The sequence below is a fragment of the Ochotona curzoniae genome, unplaced genomic scaffold (assembly GCF_017591425.1).
Source record: "Ochotona curzoniae isolate NIBS_2020 unplaced genomic scaffold, NIBS_Ocur_1.0 scaffold_4701, whole genome shotgun sequence".
Lineage (NCBI taxonomy): Eukaryota > Metazoa > Chordata > Mammalia > Lagomorpha > Ochotonidae > Ochotona > Ochotona curzoniae.
This window is the reverse complement of record NW_024467122.1, coordinates 13,192,087-13,213,165: the sequence shown is the minus strand read 5'-3', so window position 1 is coordinate 13,213,165 and position 21,079 is coordinate 13,192,087. Positions and strand designations below refer to the sequence as shown.

General features: G+C 48.2%; 1 protein-coding gene across 3 annotated transcripts in view; it reads left to right on the top strand.

Annotated features, from left to right (window-relative positions):
* The window catches only part of HERC2 (HECT and RLD domain containing E3 ubiquitin protein ligase 2), a 188,691-nt gene extending 167,821 nt beyond the window's left edge, over nt 1-20,870 (top strand). For all 3 annotated transcript variants that reach the window (XM_040969236.1, XM_040969235.1, XM_040969237.1), the window contains 14 exons: nt 1,694-1,871; nt 2,381-2,542; nt 4,668-4,759; nt 5,613-5,752; nt 7,741-7,928; nt 8,755-8,952; nt 12,020-12,103; nt 15,532-15,673; nt 15,810-16,004; nt 16,812-16,924; nt 17,486-17,676; nt 18,533-18,638; nt 18,983-19,195; nt 19,863-20,870. In XM_040969236.1, the coding sequence (XP_040825170.1) occupies nt 1,694-1,871; nt 2,381-2,542; nt 4,668-4,759; nt 5,613-5,752; nt 7,741-7,928; nt 8,755-8,952; nt 12,020-12,103; nt 15,532-15,673; nt 15,810-16,004; nt 16,812-16,924; nt 17,486-17,676; nt 18,533-18,638; nt 18,983-19,195; nt 19,863-20,135 (2,275 nt within the window). In that variant the 3' untranslated portion in view covers nt 20,136-20,870. The remainder of the gene's footprint in view (nt 1-1,693; nt 1,872-2,380; nt 2,543-4,667; nt 4,760-5,612; nt 5,753-7,740; nt 7,929-8,754; nt 8,953-12,019; nt 12,104-15,531; nt 15,674-15,809; nt 16,005-16,811; nt 16,925-17,485; nt 17,677-18,532; nt 18,639-18,982; nt 19,196-19,862) is intronic.
* The last annotated feature ends 209 nt before the right edge of the window (nt 20,871-21,079 follow it).

Sequence of the window (21,079 nt, the reverse complement as noted above, 5' to 3'; positions counted from 1 at the left end):
AGTCACAAGATCATTGCAGCAGATGGAGAGGGAAAAGTATTTGGCAAAGTTCAACATCCATTTCTGATAAAACTTTCAGGAGGATAGGAATAAGAGGTCACCGCCTTAACCCAGTAAGGAGCATCTGTATTAAACTACAGCTAACATCTGACTTAATGGTGAGGGACTGAACGCCTGTCCCCAGTGTTTTCAGGCTCCGGAAAGGATGGCTATTGCCACTCTTCAGTAGATAGTGTTCTGCAGGTCAGAAAATAACCTAGATTGGAAACAGAGTTAAAGCCGTCTTTAGTTAAGTACTTACAGTTATTTATGCAGAGAATCTGGTGCAGTCTACAAAAAGAGCTAGTAGAATTCCTCATTAGGTTTTTTTGGTATTACAGAATAGAAGATCCATAAATAAAATTCATTAGTCTGCCATTATGTATGTACATGTGTAATTAAAGTGAAATTTAAAAATACTGCTTATAATACCATCTTGCTGAAATTGAAATCTGACCCAAAAATGTAGATGGCCTGTAGACAGAAAACTACAAAATCCTACTGAAAGACCCAGATTCTTGGCAAGGGTACTATGTTCATGGGTTGAAAGGTTCATTGTTCCTCATTTGTTGGTTATTCATAATGTAATCTTGACTCAATAACTTCCCAATTAAAATTTCTGTGAAAATTGAGTAATTAGAAAGTTGAGGTGGAAAAGGCAATAGTCAAAATAACTTTGCAGATGAGGAAGTCGGGCCATTTGTGCTACTTGACTTTAGCTGCACTTCCAAGATGCAGTAATGAAGATGGTTGGTGTGGTGCGGCAAAAGGAAGGGAACTCTACCAGCGGAGCTGAGAGTAGGGAGTGTTGAGAAAGACCCACAAATACGAGATGCGTGTGGAAGAATTGTGCTTTGTCCAAACATCAACTCAAAATGAATCATAGGCATAAATGTAAAACCTAAAACTAAAAACTTGTAGAAGACAAAAACAAAACAAAAAAATGACTTTGTGATCTGAAGTCAGACAGATGCCCTGATGGAATTCCAAAAGCTTGGTTCATTAAAGACAGCACACCATCAGCTGGACTTGATAAAAATTACAAACTGCTCTTTAAAGACACAGTTGAGAAGGCAGGCTGTAGGCTGGGGAAAGGTGCCTACCATCGTACAGTTTGCTTACAGTCTGATAGCCGGAATACACTATAGGGCTTTCAGAACGTGGTAGGAAGGAAGCAAGCTTGATAGCCCTGCTCACATTGCGGGCTAGTGACAACTGTGGCTCACAGTTATTTCAGTGAGTGCTAACTTACGGTCGCGTGTGTAAAACGCCTAATAGTCAATGTTTTAGGCTTTGTACTTTTTTTTAAAAACGCCGTTTTCAAAAATAGGCCATGGGTCACACTTGGGCCAGTGTGAGTGGTAGTTCTCCAATCCCCAACTTGCATCTCTGAAAGTCTTCGCTGCCGTTTAAGGACACTGTACAAAGGAGGAAATTAACAAAATTCTGAGTTCAAATCTGAATTCTTCTTGATCAACTTGACAGTTCCTTGATTGGGGAGATGTGCATTGAGAGACGTGTATATGTGTATCTATATATGTATGTGTATATATATATATTTCAGTGAATGAACAGCAAACAAAGGTTTAAAAATATTTTGGAATAACAGAAGATGTCAGCTATATTGGTGATGTTTTCCCCCTGTTTTTTGCAGTCCTTGTGACCGCCCTCGTGTCATTGAGTCTCTCAGAGGAATCGAAGTGGTTGATGTTGCTGCTGGTGGCGCCCACAGTGCTTGTGTCACAGCTGCTGGGGGCCTGTACACCTGGGGCAAAGGCCGGTATGGCCGCCTGGGACACAGCGACAGTGAGGACCAGTTAAAGCCCAAGCTGGTGAGGAAGCACTGTGTGCCCAAGTCAGATGACTGCCTTGCTATGTCATTTTGATTATAGAAAGTCGAAAGTGTGTTCTACTCTAGATTCTTTTTGGTTTTGAAGCTGATGGTTGTAGGTTCTTTTTGTTGGAATTAAAACCTCTCTTCCCTCTCTTCCTTCCCAGAGCCATTTAAGCATGATAGCGTTTGAAATATGTGCTTGTTTGCAATGCTCAGTAATACTTGGCATCTAGTGAAATAGTTCGTCTTCTGGAAGGCTCACTGTAGTTTGGGTAATACGAAGGAGTGAATGGACAGCTTTTACAATAATATAAAATTGGCTCATCAGGACACTAATACCTGTCCCCGTTAATTGCCTGCAGTTCAGAAAAAGGTTCTGTTTTGATTTGTAGGATTGTTAAAATTAACTTCTTTGTAAAGGGTTAAAATGGGCAGGTATGTTAAGGAATGGGAGCACTGCCCGCTTCTTTCGTAAAGCTTTTTTGTGTTGATCCCTGTTCCCTGAAGGTGGAAGCATTGCAGGGCCACCGTGTGGTAGACATCGCCTGTGGGAGCGGCGACGCCCAGACCCTCTGCCTCACCGATGATGATGCCGTATGGTCCTGGGGGGACGGAGATTATGGCAAGTTGGGCAGAGGGGGCAGCGACGGCTGCAAAGTGCCCATGAAGGTATTTCCTATTTCTATAAACTCTTTACTGTTCTCTGTGCGCTTCTCATAAGCGTTTTAATCTTATCTTGCAATTGCTTTATTTTTATTATTTTGTTCAGTGAATGGATAATTGGGTAAGAAGTGAGTGAAGGGCCCAGAGGCATTAAGATACTTAAATGCTGTTAGTGGAGCCCCACTGGAGTCCATGTTCTATGTGGTCCAGAGATCTGTTTAAACATCAGGAAAACACACCGTCCGCACGCTGTAGGTTATAGTGCTCTGTAAGCCATGGGGAGTTCTAGAGCTTGTTGAAAGGACTGTGTCCGGGCTGGCTAGTTGGCCTTCGGTGAGCATCCTGTGGGAAGCCAAGAGAAGCAACTGTGCAGCATCTTAAGTCCGCAGGCCACACCAGCTCCGCCCTGGCTGAGTATGACTCAGGGCTGTTTCTTAGCTTTGCCAGACTCGCTCTTGCCCTTGTGAATGGGTGGTTACTAGAGTATGTCTCCTCCGTCCTGATCAGCAGCTTGCATTGTGTGAATTCTGCACTGTTCACAGCGGCTGTGCCATAGGCAGAAAAACTTCACTTGACTCTGCTCAGGATCCTCTCTTACCAGGTTCTGGGGTTGCAGGTGTAGGACAGGAAGTTGTGTGATACGCAGGTATCCAAGATGCCCTGGGTCCTGCAGCCCCTCAGATAGAAGAGCCTGGTCCCAACCATGAAGCCTTTTTTTTTCATCTGCAGCTGTGCTGCCCAGTACACTTACAGTTGGTCACAAGTAATTGTTTCAAGCTTAAATTTGATTTAGTTAAGATGAAATAAAATTCATTCCCTCAGTCGCGACCCTCATTCACATGGTCCTTAGCAGGTGCTTTCCATCTTGGGCAGTGCAGCTAGACCACATTATCACTAGCAGGAGGGCTTTATGCTGCCAGAAGGTGAAGCCTGCTCACCCAGAGTCGTCTCTGTGTCTTCCTGCCCCTTGCAGCCGCAGGGTGCATCAAGGCACCTCCTTCTTTATAGCCATCTCCCTCCGGCTGTACTGGGCAACCAGGAATCAGGGCTGCCTCCATTTCCAAGTCCTCTAACTCCTTCTTCAATTATAGTGGGATTTTTGCCACATTGTGATCACATAGGGTTTCCAGATGTATGAAAAAAAATGGTCTGTTGACAACTTTTTTCTTTTTTTTGAAGATTTTGTTTATTTATTTGAAAGGCAGAGTTGCAGAGAAAGAGGGAGAAAGAGATCAATGTGCTAGTTCACTCCCCAGCTGTCTGTGAAGGCAAGGCCTTTGGTTGGTCTCCCGTGTGGATGGTAGGAGCCCAGACACTCAGGCCACCTCACACTGCTTTTTTCCAGAAATTAACAGGGAGCTGGATCAGAGTGAGAAGCCGTAACATGAATTGGCACCAGTATAGGAGGCTGGCATCTCAGGTGGCAGCTTTCCTGGCCACATTGCAACGTTGCCTCTATTGAGAACTGTTCTTAATCTGAAGAGAGTTTTTACATACTTTGCATCTTCAGGGATTAATATGCTGGGACTTGAGGGGCTGGAAGAGGCCACTACTGATGTGACAAGGCTGGAGGGTGGAGAGATACATGACTGAGAGGATGGATTGAGGTTCAGTGAGTTAAAATTAAAATGAGGACACTTACAGAGGTGCTGTGGAGCAGAGCATGCTGGATAAGAAGTGATGGGCAAGTGAGGCTCAGCCACACCCCAGCTGTGGGATGTGGAGGATTTGGACCCTGGGCAATCAAGGGTAGGTAGAGGCAGGACCCACAGAATCTTGGGACACTTGCACAGGAACTAAGTACCCCTGGCCACCACTGCCATTTGAGCCTCAGGACCCTCAGGAGGGCGAGGGACCACTGAGCAGGCTTGCTGGAGACTGGGGATGCCCCAGAGAGTGTGTGGTGGAAACCCAGTCTGGAGTTGCAGACAGCATATGTGAGAAATGGCCCATTTCCGGTGACATGCACAGCATTTCAGCGCAGGTGTCAAGCAGTGCTCTAGTTAGACACAGTGTGAGTTGAGCTTGTGCTAGAGGTGAGAATGGGCTTTCAGAACACTTACCTGGCTTGGTTGTTTCACAGCAGTTGGCTTGACCTGGTGGAGTCTAATGGGACCCTTTCTCCCTCTAGATTGATTCTCTCACAGGACTTGGAGTGGTTAAAGTGGAATGTGGATCCCAGTTTTCCGTTGCCCTTACCAAATCTGGAGCCGTATATACTTGGTATGTATGATTCTGTTTATTTCCAAAGCCAAATTCTCTATTTTTTTTTTAAATACTTATTTCAGAAGTCAGAATTATATAGAGAGAGGGATAGACAGACATCTTCCATCTCTTGGTTCGCTCTCCAAATGGCCACAAGAACCAGTGCTAGTTCTGGCTGAAGCTGAGGCAGGAGTTTCATCCAGGTCTCCTAAATAGGTCATGGGTTGTTCGGCTGGGCCGTCTTACCCTTCCCTTCCCAGGCCATCAGCAGGAGTCCAGGATTGGAAGTGGACATGAACATGGTCCCCATGAGATGTCTGCATCAAGGTGACAACTTGACCCATTGTGCCACATTGCCAGGCCCCATCCAGATTTTTCATTGAAAAATGCCTTTTGTTATGTTGGAATGTGACTTTTTTGTTTTAAACATTTATCTGTTTATTTATTTGAAAGGTATAGTTGTAGAGAGAGGGGAAGAGAGAAATGTTTCATGTCCTGATTTGCTCTCCACCAACCTCGGTAGTGGTAGCCTGCGCCATGACAAAGCCAGGAGCCTGGGGCTCCATCCTGGTCTCCCACACAGGTGCAGGGCCAAAGCAGTTGCACATCTTCTGCTGCCTCCTCAGATGCACCAGCAGGGAGCTGGATCAGAAGTGGAGCAGCTGGGACTTGAGTCGGCATCCATATGGGACACTAGTGTTGCAGGCAGGGTTTAATCCACTGTGCTACAACACCAGGCCCCCAGAATATGATTTATGCAGCTGGGTAGTGATTTGCATCCTGAAGCACAGGGTATGTGCTGGGAGAATGGGGAAGGGAGTAAATCAAATGACGTTGCTCTGCCAAGTCCCATTCTTCCCTTTGTGTGCAGGGGTAAAGGTGATTATCACAGGCTGGGCCATGGGTGCGATGACCATGTTCGAAGACCTCGCCAGGTCCAAGGGCTGCAGGGGAAGAAAGTCATTGCCATTGCTACCGGCTCCCTGCACTGTGTGTGCTGCACTGAGGACGGTAGGTGGAAGAGCCTGTCGTCAGAAGCAGGGTCCCTAACTCTGGGAGGGTCATTCAGGATGACCTATGTGAATAGGGAAGGGATGGGGCCCAGGGCTTCACTGTGTCCTTGGAATCCATCTGTGCGGACAGGATTTTGGCTCCAGCATCTTTAAACCCTGGTGTTACACCTGCTCATGTGGTATGGCAGTGCGTGTGCGTGCAGAAACGGGCCACAAGCAGGCTGGGATGTTGCTGTTGAAGTCTGGAGTTCAGGGAGCCTCTTCCCAATCGTTGGCTGTCGGTTGTGGCTCACTGTCCCTGAGCTGTTTGAACCACAGAGTGTCTGTGACAGAACCTGCTTTTGGTGTTTGGGACTTGGCCTGTGCCAGGCTGAGGATGGCTGTGTGACCTGCCCAGCAGAAGCCGTGTGTGTTGTCTCTCAGCAGTTGGTGGATATCGGTCTGTTTGTCTCACTGCAGTGCAGTGGAACTGTGTCCTGTGCGATTCCTTTGGGGGCCGGCGAGGGGGACAGCTGTAAGCTGGACCTCAGTCCTGCCGAGAGCTGAATTCTGCTGGCAGGCTGGAGGAGGAAGGCAACCTCCTTCGGACCTGCAGACACTGGGAACCATGTTGTCCGCCTCACCTACAGAGCTAAAATGTGTGGTGTTCATGGCTGTGGTGAGGTTGTGATTTGAAATGGCAGCAGTCAAAAACTAGTGCACCATCTCTCATTAAAACAGCTATTCCCCAAAATGTACTCTCTTGTAAAGGTTACAAGGATAAACTAAGTCTGTGTAAGTGTGTAAATCTGTTAATGGCTACAGAACTCAGGTCTTCAATCATTTCATTGATGGAAAAAATTTCCCACATGTGAATAAGCAACTTTTATGGCCTGTAGTAAAATCACGTGGTTTTTGATCAAGAACTTGCACTGTATGTTTTTGCTTAATTTTAATTTTTAAAAATTTTGTTGTAGCAACTGACAAGTGACGAGATTTAGAAACAGTACAAAGATTTTTTTTAATCCTCATCCAAACAAGAGTTGGTTGCTGTCCTGGTGCTTCCTCTGCGTTTGACTGTGTGCTTCCTATTAAAAAAAAAAAAATGGATGCCGTGCCCTGTGGCGGCAGCAGTGCTGCGCAGACGGGAGTTCCCGCCCATTCACAGAGCAGCGTGTGGGTTACAGGTGGCTGTCACGCCTTGGTCGCTGCTATTCTGCATGCTTCCTTGTTGTCCACGACCTTTAGGTCTTCCGTGCTTTGGAAGTGGGACATCTTGCAGGTGTTTTTCGTACACTTACTTTAGTAGATTCAGGTTTTGTGTCTTTGATCTTCTCAAGATAAAAGTCATCTTTTGAAGTTACCTGCAATTTCTCTTTGTCCCATAGCTTATGATGTCATCAATGGAGTTAGTGCCAGGCTTTGCCAGTGTGAGCACTTTTGTGATTAATAAGTGAATGGGAAGGGCATTCTGATTCTATTAAAGCCTCCCTTAATGATTTATTGACTTGTAATGTTAACATGGGATTCACCGTTTCCTAATTTATTTAGTTGGTTATATATAGCATTTTACTAGTTATTTTAATGCCTGAAGTATGCCCTTCTTGGTGTTTTTTTCTTCTTCTGGTCTCCTTCCCTTCTTCTTTCTCTCACTCTCTCTTTGTTTTGTTCTTTACTGTTTAACATGCGGAAGTAATTTGATTTGTGCAAATATTACCATCTGTTTTACTGTAATTGGTTCAGTACAGGTGTGAGTGTAGTTCTGCGAATAATAATGATGGAGTTTTGAGCTTCTCAACGGAAAAGGCTTGTCAGCCAGCAGGGGTTGTGGCGGCTGCGTTGCCTCTGAGGATGTGGGGTTGCGTGGATTCACACGCAGATCACCCATGACGTTGATGTTGAGACAGTTGACTGCTCACAGCCTGGTGAATGTGAACATTGCTTGTGATGGGAAGTATCAGATATGGCTTCACTGGTCCTGATCCATGCTAAATGTACCTCCTTTAGGTGAAGTTTATACATGGGGCGATAACGATGAGGGCCAGCTGGGAGATGGAACAACAAACGCTATCCAGAGGCCGCGATTGGTGGCTGCCCTGCAGGGCAAGAAGGTCAACCGCGTGGCCTGTGGCTCAGCGCACACCCTCGCCTGGTCAACCAGCAAGCCCGCCAGTGCTGGCAAGCTGCCTGCACAGGTCAGTGCTGGGTGGGCCGGGTGGGCAAGGACATGAGCAAGTCAGTCTAGCGGGGAGGTTAGCCGCGCACAGACTTCTTGGTTTCCTTCTTTATCTTCGGAAACAGTTCAGATGCCTGAGACAAGGCAGTGGTTTTAGGAGCTTTTATATTCGTAATGATGAACATTCACTCTACTCCAGTGTGCTGCCTCCCCTTCCCCTTAAAGCTACATACACTTATAATATGAGAGTACATGGCTCATGTGATTCTTAGTAAAAAATTCCTTTAAAAAAAAAAAAGATCATTTTATTTTTATTGGAAAGTCAGATATACAGAGAGGAGAAGAGACAGAGGAAGATCTGTCAGTTGATTTACTCTCCAAATGACTGCAATGGCCGGAGCTGAGCTGATCCGAAGCCAGGAGTCCGGACCCTCTTCTAGGTCTCCCACACAGGTGCAGGGTCCCAAGGCTTAGGCCATCTTTGACTGCTTTCCCAGGCCACCAGTAGGGAGCTGGATGGGAAGCAGGGATTAGAAGTGGTGCCCATATGGGATCCCAGTGTGTGCAAGGCAGGGACTTTAACTGTTAGGCTACTGTACCAGGCCCAACAATTTCTTTAGACTGATTTTTTAGCAATCTCCTTGATTCACATTACTTGATTGAGTGTGCTGGCCAGGATATTACTCTAAAAGTAACATGGTGTGGCTTTGCAAACCAAACTCAGAAATATTGCTTCTCTGTTTTTGAAAATAAAATTTAAAAAAAAAAAGTGTTCTGAACTCCTTCACATATGTGTTGGTCCGTGCGTTTGACACTTGTGTTGACTTCATGTCCCGTCGTCCCAGGTCCCCATGGAGTACAACCACCTGCAGGAAATCCCCGTCATGGCGCTGCGGAACCGGCTGCTGCTGCTGCACCACATCTCGGAGCTCTTCTGCCCCTGCATCCCCATGTTTGACCTGGAGGGCTCTCTGGACGAAACGGGCCTCGGGCCTTGTGTGGGGTTTGACACGCTGCGGGGGATTCTGATCTCTCAGGGAAAGGTACTCTAGTGGCAGCCTGTGCTGTGTCAGTCCTGTGCCTTTGCAAAAATTTAATACAGTTAAAATTCTTTTTAAAAAAGGCTTATTTATTTGCAAGAGTTACAGAGATGCAGAGCTAGAGAGAGTAAGAGAGATAAAGTGCTTTTCCATTAGCTGGTTCACTCACCAGATAGGCCAGGGCGAAGCCAGGAGCTTCATCCAGGTTTCCCATATGGACTGTAGGGCCCAGACACCTGAGCCATCTCTCATGGCTTTTCCCAGACCATTAGTGGGGAACTGGATTGGAAGTGGAATAGGGACATGAATTGGCACCCATATGGCTTTACTTGCTATGCCACCATGCTGGCTCTGAGTAAAAAATTTTTTCTTACATTGGCAATGTAGAACATAGGTCACTCAACAATCATTGAGTGTCCACTGAGTGTGTGTGGTTCTGTTTGGGCTACTTGGAATAAATCAATGATATTAACACATACAATTCTCTTTCCTTCTGGAGTTTATAAAAAAATTCATGGTTGGGTGTGGCTTTTTCCCCCCTTTGTAATCTCTGCATTTCACTTCTGCAGAAGGTCACAGAGGCATTCACACAAACTGACCCTTTGTTCGTGGGATGATTCTTGATTACTTGGCCTTTTTGTATGGCAGAGTCCCCTTCTCCCCTAAGTAAGCAAGATTAGACCTTTGCTTCTTGCGGGGGACGTCCAGCAGAGGGCGCGAGGAGTTACGGTTTTGGTAGAAGCTTTGTACCAGGATGTGGAGGCAAACATCCCTGGCCCAGTGATGACTTAACACTGAGAGTGAGTGTGTACTCAAGTCACCAGATAGGCTTTGACTCACTGACATTCGTAGTAGCTGAACTTTGTCCCAATGGAAAACCCACCAGCAGTTCCCAGTACTGGAAGTTGTGAGATTTCTGGCAAGCAGCTTGACAAGATGACCCAGAAGGGGCTCCTTTTTGTGTGGTGGGAGGATCTCTGTAGGGAAAACACATGGGGCTTAGATTGAGAAACCCTCTAGTCTGGAAGAGCCTGGCATTGTATGGCATGTTTTACTATCAAAGGTTATGACCTATTAATGATATAATAAACCTTTTTTAGAGTTCTGTCCAAGCAGGTTTTTTTTTTTTTTTTTTTAAGAATTGACTTTGTTTTGGCTTCTCTGGAACAATTTCTGAGCAGTTCAGATACATAGATTTTACTTTCACATGTAGCTGAGGTGCTAATTGGTAAGGGTGATGTTTAAAGTTAAGATCATCTCTGATGATGGAAGCAGGAAGGAATTGTGGGCAGGTAAAATTGATAGGAATCAACTTTAACTGTTTTTCAATCATGAAAAATAGCACATGACTTCTTTAACTTTCTTATCCCTCAAAACCAGGGTGATTGTAGGCAGTGGGGGGGAGCAGGCTTTTTCTATAAATAGACGAGTGAGAAGTAGAGCACACCCCAAGAGTCCATGCGAGTGACCCGCAGGCTGTGGGTGGAGGAGGGGGTGTGTGCTGTGGGGAGCCCCGGGGAGGGCCCCTGGCCATGGTTGGAGCATATGGCACAGCTAGGGTTGTGGAGGAGAGGCGAGGGGAGCGCCAGGGGCATCTGAAGGACGCTTAGCAGCCGGCAGTGTGCCATGGCCTCGGCTCCTGTCCTGGGCATGAGAGAGGGCCAGCCTCTGGAGTTTCCAGGAGTGGGTGTTTGTCCCGTCCAGCAGGACAGTCAACGGGGGTGGCAACCAACCTAGGAGAGAATGAAGGGACACGAGACACGAAGAATGGACAGCAAGGCAGTATGGCTGATCAAGTTGTCAGTTTATTGATTTTAATTGAGGGTTTTAATATTCTTCAGTAACTAAGGCTCAGGGAGGAAAGGAGAAACTAGGACGCAAGCCATGGTCTCAAGACTGATTGTTCTTGAGCAGCGACCCTATCAACAATAGTAACCACCATATCAACAATAGTGTAGGTAACCAGTAACAGGATGTTGCAGGTACAGCATAAATCACATTCTGAAACAGTTGCTAGAAACAATTGAAGCTAAGCGTGTGATTAGTTTCATAACTTCTTTCCCAAGCATCTAGCCAGCGGGGAGGTTTCCACTGGCCCATAATTCTCTATTCAAAATGGCTTCAGTGTGGCTACAGTACACGGCTCCTGACAGGTGTTGTGGGCAACTGGGAATGGGCGGCAGGTGCAGCTGCCTCTGCATAGGAACACTGAAGGGAAGTGGGGAACTGGGCAGGCAGTGGTGGCTTGCAGCTGTCCTTGAGTGGAGAGCAGGTGTAATGGACCTTGGCGGGTGATAAGGGCCTTGCTGACCCTCCGTGTGTCTCCTCCTGCTGCGGGCCATGTCTTCGGCTGTTTGTGGCCCTTCCTTGCCCTGTGTGTTCTCAGCTGTGACCTAGGAGAGTCACTCTCTCTCTGCATGGGGTCTCTGGTGCTCCCCAAAGTCTGATGGGCCTACCTGCTTTAAGAGTCTTTCAAGTCCCCTTCCCTCCATCTGCTGTTCCCTGGCCTCTGTCCAGAGGGCGTGACCAGCTGGCCTTGCTCCCAAGTGATATCCTCATCTTGTTACCCATGCTCAGCCCATGCTCATTGTCCTTGGCATTCCAACTTGCTTTCAATGCAAGTGCACAGCTAGAACCTTGTGTGTTCTGTTTGTCTGTCCCATTCCCCACATCGGGTCTGGCTTGCTCTGTGGCACAGTTGGTGATTCAGCAGCTGTTCTTGCCAGTGGGGTCTTGTGATTTGCCAGAGAAACCCTGGCCTCTTAGATCTGAGTCAGAAGAGATGCTTATCAAGCTTCAGCCTTTGCTCTGTGCCCAGTGTGTCACTGCCAGGCTGTTGTAGTTTCCAGAGGGACAACCTAATTTTGCCTGGCAGTTGGCACCATTTGCACTGCTCCCAGCCCCATGTCTGGCACTCCTATATAGCCTCACAACTCAAGAAAGGTGGCTGTTCATTGTTCTTAAAGTCTGTGCTTCAGTAACAGGTTTTTTAAAAAAGTATTACATGATTTTTCTGTTGATGAGGCTTTATGGATCCGATTCTGAGTTTTACCTGTTTTTTACATTTCAGGAGGCAGCTTTCCGAAAAGTGGTGCAAGCAACTATGGTGCGAGACCGTCAGCATGGGCCCGTGGTGGAGTTGAATCGAATCCAGGTAACACATGGAGGGGTTCTCAGTCTGTGTGGTGGTGTTTTCCTGGGTTCAGAAGGTGTCCTCAGGCCAAGGGCAGAAAGGAAAAGCTCCAGCTGACTTTCTGTGTGTCCCTTCTCTAAGCAGCAGGTGCTGGCTGTCTCCATGGTGCTTCCCATGCCTGATGTTCTAACATGCAGAGATTTCTAGGTAGGAGTGTAAATGTTTCTCTTTACAGAAAAGTAAGGAAGATTTATTTCTGATATCCCAATATATGGTGTTGTAGCAGAGCAGATTCATCAGCTACTTCCTATGGTGGTATCCCCTGCTGCTCCACTTCTGATCCAGCTTCCTGTTAATGTGCCCGAGGAAGCAACAGGAGATGGCCCAAGTACTTGAGTCCTTGCCACCTGAGTTGGAGACCTGGGTGGGAGTTCTTGGCTTCTAGCTTCTGTCTCACCCACAAGTAGTTATTGCAGAGTGAACCCAACAGATAGGAAATTCCCTTTCTCTGACTCTCTTCCTCTGTTCCCCTACTACCCTCCCAACACACCTCCATCCCTCTCTTTCTGTTCCCTTTCAGTTAATTAGTTAAAATAAATCTTAAGACAAGCCACATCCAGGTAAGCAAGAGAAAAATAAAATGAACCATATCTCCACTACATAGTGATAATTATTGTTCTGTGTGAGTGTGAGAGAGAGAGAGAATCAGAGTCTTGTAACTTGCTCTTTATTCTACCTAATGCGTCGTGGGCTCTTCCCATGCCGTGGGATAGGGTTCTGTGGGCTGTGTGCAGTACCTGCTTACAGTCCCCTGGTGCCATGTACCCTCCTCCCTCTGCCAGGTTTCTCTGGATGCTGGAAGCTTGTGCTTGCTTTTCTCAATCCGGGCAGCCCTGTCACTTGCCTCCCCACCCACCCTCCGCCCCCAGGTTAGGTTCTGAGGAGTGAAGTGGGTCAGGCCAGTGGTGTGTATATCAGAGCATTCTGTGTAACAATTCATGATCCTACCAACTCATACCCTCCCCTGAAGTAGGAGTTTTTTGCCTAGTTTAATGGGCCAGAGTTGCTAATACTGTCCCACTGTAGTAAATAGAGTGAAAAGGAGACCATTCTGAATTTACATTGCTACCAAGTGTATATAAGCTTGCTGTTTAAAAAAGAGAGAAAGGGAAAGAAAGGAACCCTGGGCACTGATGGGATAGCATGCGGCACTTGACATTTAATGCTCAAGTGAAATTGGCCGCGCCTCTTGGATCGGAAACACAGAGCCGTGAAGAACTCACTCTTTGTTCCTGTACCTTTGTATTAACACATGATTTTTACCCTGATGTTGATTACATGACTTGAATATTTTTTCAGACTTACACTTGGGGGCATTTTGAATTAAGGCATCAAACTCTTGCCTTTGTTGGACAATACATGTGACTCCAATGATGGAACTACAGTCTTCACTGACGTCAGTGGTTAATGCCAGGCTGTAGGTCAGCCAGTTCCACAAATAAACGGGTTGTTCAACTAGGTTCATGAAAAAAACCTTTTATTCCTCCACCTGGGGTGATCAGTGTGGTTTGTGCTGCGCTTTGGGGTCTCCTTACTCAGGGCAGCGGATGGCTCAAGCACCACCTCGCACAAACGGGCGTTTCTGGACTGTGGTACTGCCGCACAACCTTGCCCAGGCTCCCGGAGTACTTTGGATGTCAGTGAAGCCTCACATTTCTTCCTTTCGCTCTCGTCTCAAATATTTAAGAAGTTATATGTATTTAATACATCTCTTAGTTTTCATTCTATCCCCAGCCCTGTTCCATACACTTTGGAAGGAGTGAGCTGTGTAGTTGAAGGCAAAATTCTGTTAGGCTTTTTAAGAGCGCAGTGTGCTGTGTGGACTAGTGCCCCAGTGCCCTGCAATTGAGAGCACAGTGCCCCGTCCTGAGGCCAGGAAATTCTCAGCAAATGTGGATGTAGAAATGCATTTCCGATCAACGAACCCGAGGTGAATCCCGGACCAGAGGGCTGTGGAGTGTGTACAGTGGCTGTGCGTGGCCCGCAACGCTGCCCAGAGCAGCCTCCGCGGGCCAGGGCTGTGGGAAGTGCTCAAGTCTCTGTGTCACAGGAGCTTCCTGGAAAGGTTTTCTAGGCTGTAATTTAATTTTGTTTTAAAGTGATCCGAAGATCAGTGTACGTTTTAATTACATAGTGATTTTTTTTTTTTTTTTACAGAATAGTACTCCTGACAGTTTAGCAAATTCAGACTAGGTAAATTCAGATCGTCTGTGTTCCTCTGGCCAAAGAAAATACAGTAGTCTCTCTTTTCCGAGTCCTGGCTGGGCTACCCAGCCGTTATACTACGGTGCTGCAGCCAGAGGCAGTCTGGCAGAGGTTGCTGGTACTGTGGGTGGCTGAGGACAGCACAGCGGGTCAGAGTGGAGGCTGGGTCTGTGTCTCCCTCTCTCAGGAGGCTGTGCTGCTGTGTCCCCTCCCTTTTCTGTGCTGGCACACTGATAGATTCCTTAGTGAGTGGCTATGACGGTGAAGGGAAATACCATTTGTGCATGCTGACCCGGGTATGTGGCATACAGTGAAGTGCATTCCATAGCAAGCTGCGATTTTTATTGTCATTGTTGTGGTTTTAATTTTGATTGTGGCCATTTCTACTGTGAGGTTAATTAGCTGTTAAATCCGACCCAGATCTCCCTCCAGTGAGCTAAGAAGATGAGGGTCTCTCTGGAGGGATCAAAGAAGACACGAGTTCTTATTCCCAAGGATCTCCTGGGACATTGGGCAGGCTGCTTGGGAATGCTGGTGTCTTGTTTCCCAGGGGTCCTGGTGATGTGGAAGAGTCCGAAGCCACTAAGGGTGTGACACCTGAGGATGACTTAAGCATGCATGGTACCAGGTCATAGCTGGTGGCTGGCTCAGCCCTCGTGGTCATGGTTCACATCGCTTCTAAAGTTGTGCTTTTTCACACACTACCCATCCTGGAGGCGGCTGTGCAGACTGGCAACGATCCTGCTGGGTTGGGGGTGACAGGCAGTTGCCTCGGTATTCACAGTACGGCCCCAAACACGGTGTTGGTCTGTGCCGCATCAGTGGGGACACCCCTGTGTGAGCAGGCAAAGGCAGGGACCAGGCCCTTGGAGGGACACTGTGGTGCTGGCTCCGGAGGAATGGGGTGCGGAGTGTGTCACCAGAGCCTGCCCTTCCCGTGATGGCTTTGCTGGAGGTTGTGTTGGCTGTGGCGCCCAGGTGTCCCAGTGGCCAGGAGGGCTGCCTGTCACAGGCACAGCTCATGCCTGCTCTTCAGGCAGGAGGTGTTCACATTTTTTGGAGACAGTGTGCTTGTGGGTGGGTGCGGGGAAAGGAGGGGAGGCGGGGGCGGCTGCAGTCCTGCAGGCGGGGGCTGGGCTGTGGGCTCCTGCTGTGCCAGCTGCTCATGTGTCTTTCCTTTCCAGGTCAAACGTTCAAGGAGTAAAGGTGGATTAGCAGGCCCTGATGGTACCAAGTCTGTCTTTGGGCAGATGTGTGCTAAGATGAGTTCGTTCAGTCCCGACAGCCTCCTCCTCCCTCACCGCGTCTGGAAAGTCAAGTTCGTGGGTGAGAAGTGGTAGTGTGCTGGAGAATCGGTGGACTGAGGAAGGGGAGCACAGTGGAGCATGGGTGTCGGGTGCAGACAGACCTGCAGGGTGGCATTGTTGGGGGCTGCGAGTTGCCGACTCTCCTCTTCTTCCAGGTGAATCCGTGGATGACTGTGGGGGTGGCTACAGCGAGTCCATCGCCGAGATCTGTGAGGAGCTGCAGAATGGACTGACACCCCTGCTCATTGTGACGCCCAATGGGAGGGATGAGTCTGGGGCCAACCGAGACTGCTACCTGTTCAACCCAGCTGCCAGGGCACCTGTGCACAGCAGCATGTTCCGCTTCCTAGGTGGGCTTTCTTGGTTGCTTGTGCCATGCTGAAGTTAATTATCACATCTGTCACATCTGTCTTGGGAGTGATGTTTGATATTGCAGATGCCTACTTTTACCTTTGAGACTCTCATCCCTGCAGATGATCGCCAGCATTTATTGTGTCCCCCCAGCACTATTGGATGTGAGCCAGCAGCTGGGTTTGTGTGCCCTGCATTTCAGGCTTGGCAGCGGGGAGCTGCTGGAAGCTGTGCAGTGGCTGTCCTGGGCACAGCTGCAGGGATGTGTGGAGCAGGACAGCCTGTGTCTGTGGGCTGACATCTGGACAATGTGTCTGGCTCTTGGAGGATCTGAAATAATGTGCTCCTGTGGTTCAAATGGATCTGCAACCCAGAGCAGAGCTGGAGCTGGGGGCCGGGGAGGGGCACGGTGGGGATAGATTCTCCTGTGTCGCATTAGAAGTCCGTGCAGAGTAGGCCTGGCTGTAGTGTCTCCCTGCTGCCTGCACAGCCCCAAAGAGGGCAGCTGCTCCCTGGCTGCTTCTAGAGGCTTCCACTCTGCTTTGCTGTCAGAGGGACAAGACTGAACTTGGCCTCTGTGCGAAGTACAGCTATGTGCAGAAGGTACATAACAAATCAGGAACTTGTTTGATAGGGAAGAAACAAAAGGTTATCATGACTTCATGACAGGAGAGCCTTATGATTTGGGGCATTGTTGGTTTGGGAGGCATTGAGGCCTCCTCTCATGCCAACTGGTGACATGTTTGAGTGAAATAGACACAGTTCAGTCTCCAGTTGCAAGCTGTCTCATGTGTCTGAATGAGCAGGTGTGTTGCTGGGCATCGCCATCCGGACAGGGAGCCCTCTGAGCCTCAACCTCGCCGAGCCCGTGTGGAAGCAGCTAGCCGGAATGAGCCTCACCATCGCAGACCTCAGTGAGGTGCGTCCCCTGGAGCACTGAGGGGCTGGAGTGGGAGGTTCCAGGGCCTAGTCATCAGGCACGGTCTGCTCTGGCCTGCTGCTGCTGGCCACCAGCCTCCGTCACATGGCAACAGATGTCTGGCTGTAAGGCTGGTCTGCTCCTAGAGCGCCGAGGACTATCATTCTGTTAACACTCTGCAGCACTTGCAGTCTTGTCACTTAAGAAAGCTCACTCCTCCCTGTGTAGCTGTTGGACAGCTGAGTAACCCCTCAGGTGCACGCTGGGATGTGGCCCCTTCCTAGGGCAGCCCTGCCCTTCCTGCTACAGCTGTTGGGAACGGCACACTAGTTTCAGTTGCTTTCTCCATGCTTCATTTTAAGGACTCCATTGGTTTCTGATTTTCGCCCTCCCCTTTAGCTTCTTGAGTGAAGTACTTGCTTGTCGCTGCTCTCTTTGCTGTCTCAGTACACGTAATGCGTACGTAACCTTGAGAATTACCACAGGACAGACCAGGTGCCCACGTGACTGGGCGACAGTTGTGATTCAACAACTGGATTCTTTCCTTTTCCTTCCTGTAAGGTCGATAAAGATTTTATTCCTGGGCTCATGTACATCCGTGACAATGAAGCCACCTCCGAGGAGTTTGAGGCCATGAGCCTGCCCTTCACGGTACCAAGCGCCAGTGGCCAGGACATTCAGCTGAGCTCCAAGTACACACACATCACCCTGGAGAACCGCGCCGAGTATGTCCGACTGGCAATAAACTATAGGTTCGTGGCCATTTGCAATTATGTCTATATGATAAGTAGCAAAAGGAGCAGAAAGTGCTTGCTTGGATGTCTACATTTTTTCAGAAATGTCACGGACAATAAAGTGCTAATGGATTTGGCTCCTACCTATTGCCGATCTGTGGGCATGAAGCTTATTTTATGATCAGTGTCACAGGATTTACTGTTGTAGTCTGAGATTCCTGGCCCCAACTGTAAACCGTTTGCTTGAAGGACTGCCTTAAAGAGGTCCTAGGTTGGTTTGTGCCCCCGTGCTGTCTTTGGCAGCTCTGCTGGGACAAGGCTGTGTCTGGTGCCAGTACGGAAGCATCCTTGGGCAGAGGCCTTGAGCCACAGTGGCTCAGGTGACGTGTGGCTTGTCAGTGGCACCCCACAGCTTCCCCTGCTCTCACCGACTGTGAGGTGTCTGGACGAAGCCTCGCAGAGCGGGTGGGTGCTGCTCGTCCTGACAGGGTCAGGTCTGTAGTCACAAGAATTACAGTGACTGTATTCGTAAGAACTGTGAATACACCTCTGTCCCAGGGTCTTGAGGGGTCTCAGCCGCAGGACTGACAGGCATGCTCCTCTTGGATGGGGAAGATGTGTGTCCATGTAGGAGGTGATAAGAGTTTTGTTGTGGAATGTGAGTAGCTGCAGTCAGTCTAGCTCAGGGATGTGAGCCCACGTCTGTGCGCCCGGCTGTGCAGAGCCTCGACGTCTGTCACCTCACGCCACTCCGCCTTGGTCCTTCCCAGCTGGGAAGTGTGTGGCCTCAGGGCTATTGCGGTAACACTTGCTCTGAGCAGAGCAACGTCTGTGTCACCAAGGACAGGATGTTAAAGTGAGTTTTTCCTTTCAGACTCCACGAATTTGACGAACAAGTGGCTGCCGTCCGGGAAGGGATGGCCCGAGTGGTGCCTGTCCCCCTTCTTTCTCTCTTCACTGGCTATGAACTGGAGACAATGGTACGTGACTTACGGGCGGTGTCACCCTGGAACAGCTTTGTGTCTAGTGTGACCTGTTGATCAGTGTCGCTAATGAATTTCTTGCATCTGAAAATCTAGTTCACAGGATCAATAGTTAAAACCATGCATCTGACACATCTGGGTTATGTGTATGTGTGTTGAATGAAATGAAAATACATGCCAAGCGTGTATTCGCCTTCCACCCTGCCCCCGAGGGTGCTGGACGCCCGTCTTCCTGGGCAGCCCAGGACCTTCCTCATTCCACACGAGCCTTGTTAGAAAGGGTGACAGATCTTTGCTGAAGCAGAAAGTGTCGACCAGGCCTGATGAATGTCCCTCTACAGGTCTGTGGCAGCCCAGACATCCCGCTGCATCTTTTGAAGTCCGTGGCAACATACAAAGGGGTCGAGCCTTCTGCATCCTTAATCCAGTGGTTCTGGGAGGTGATGGAGTCTTTCTCCAACACAGAGCGCTCCCTCTTCCTTCGCTTTGTCTGGGGCCGCACCAGGCTGCCCAGGACCATCGCTGACTTCCGCGGCAGAGACTTTGTCATCCAGGTAAGCCCCTTGGTGACCGGGGTGCTGGCCTGGGGCCAGCAGAGGGTGGAGTGTCCTTACATGGGTTACTTTAGCAGATTGAAAAGTGAATCTCCGGTGTCCTGATGAAACAAAAGTGAAAGACACCCAGGCCATCATGAGAACATGCTACTGTTATGTCAGCATATTCTAGACTTTTAGCTTATGTTGTGTAATGCATTTGTTTGAATCACTAATATGTTTCTTATTCAGACTGATGAGTTCTCTCAGTAGCTTGGCTCACAGCCCGGGTTGCTGAGGTGTAAAGGTGAAGGGGCCTTTCAGTGCTGCCCTCTAGTACCCAGAAGTGGGCGGACCGGCTCAGAGAGCTTCCTCACCGGGGAGCACCAGGGGCTTTGGAGATCAGCAAGGGATGTGCAGGGCCGTGACACCCTCTTCCCAGGACTGATTAGTTAAAAGTGAATGATGTGATGACCAAGTGCTGGTTTTGTTTTGTTTTTTGCTATCAAGACATGTTTATTCCTTTATTTCCTAAAATTCACCAAATTCCTTGTTTTCTAGATCAGTTTGTAGTTTTTAACCAAGTGTGGTGATTTTTGGTGCGAGTCATGAGTCTAACGAGTGCAGGTGTTCGGTTTCAGCTGTATTGGTACGGAGTCTCTGATTGTGGACTGTTTTTCCTCCACAGGTTTTGGATAAATACAACCCTCCTGACCATTTCCTTCCTGAATCCTACACATGTTTCTTTCTGCTGAAGCTGCCCAGGTACTCCTGTAAACAGGTGCTGGAGGAGAAGCTGAAGTACGCCATCCACTTCTGCAAGTCCATCGACACGGATGATTACGCCCGCATAGCCCTCACAGGGGAGCCAGCTGCCGACGACAGCAGCGAGGACTCGGATAACGAGGATGTCGATTCGTTTGCTTCCGACTCTACGCAGGATTACTTAACAGGACACTAAGGTAGAACAACAGCATGGTGCAACACGACCCATCAGGAGGACGGAGTGCCACCACTGTGGGCACACAGTGCCCCGTGTGCCTCGTGAGTGTTGGTCCTGGAGACGCGAGGGAGAGGGAGCGGAGAGACTGCTGTTGACTGGAACGCTGGTCGGAGGAATGATGGGAAATTCACCTGTGCATGTGCAGTACCACGTGGACACTTGGTGTCGGTGTTGGAGACTTCCAAGGGTCTTCTTACCCCGTAATGCTGCATTACACGTAGGGCTCCGTGTCATTCAAGTGTGTAAATGTTTATATAAGTGCTGAATTGCAGCATCCCCTAAATGAATAAAGCCTTTTTACTCGTGGGTGCAATAGACTTTCCCCCCCTTTTTCTTCCTTTTAAGTGTTGTGCATTGTCTTGATTGTATATTGGATATACTGTGTAACAATTAACTCATAAATATTTCAATTAATTTTACCCTGAATTTGTTTATTAAAAGCTTTTGGAACATGAAATGATCAGTATTACTTGAATGAAGTCATAGATTATTTAAACCAAAATGGGAAACAGAAAAGGCCATTTGGACCCACCCCTCCTCCCCAGGTACACCATTTTAATGTATGCAACATATAATTTGAATCTGGCCTCTCTGTGAACAGCATCGTAACTTCGATCATGGAAAGTGTACTATATATAATGTTTGTGTCATGTATATGCCTACATTTTAATTCCCTATAAATAAAATGTCTGTCAAATTATAGGCTGCACTTTTTTAACCAGTTAAACTAACACTGGGTGAATATGCTACAATCCCCCTGTATATCTAATCCTCCCCCCTGTATATCTGATCCTCCCATCCCAAGATAGTTTTTGATGCATTGGTACTTTAGCTTTTCCAGTCTGGTTTAGATTCTTTTGATTCTAAAACTTACACTCTATTGATAAAGGTGTGGTCCTCAG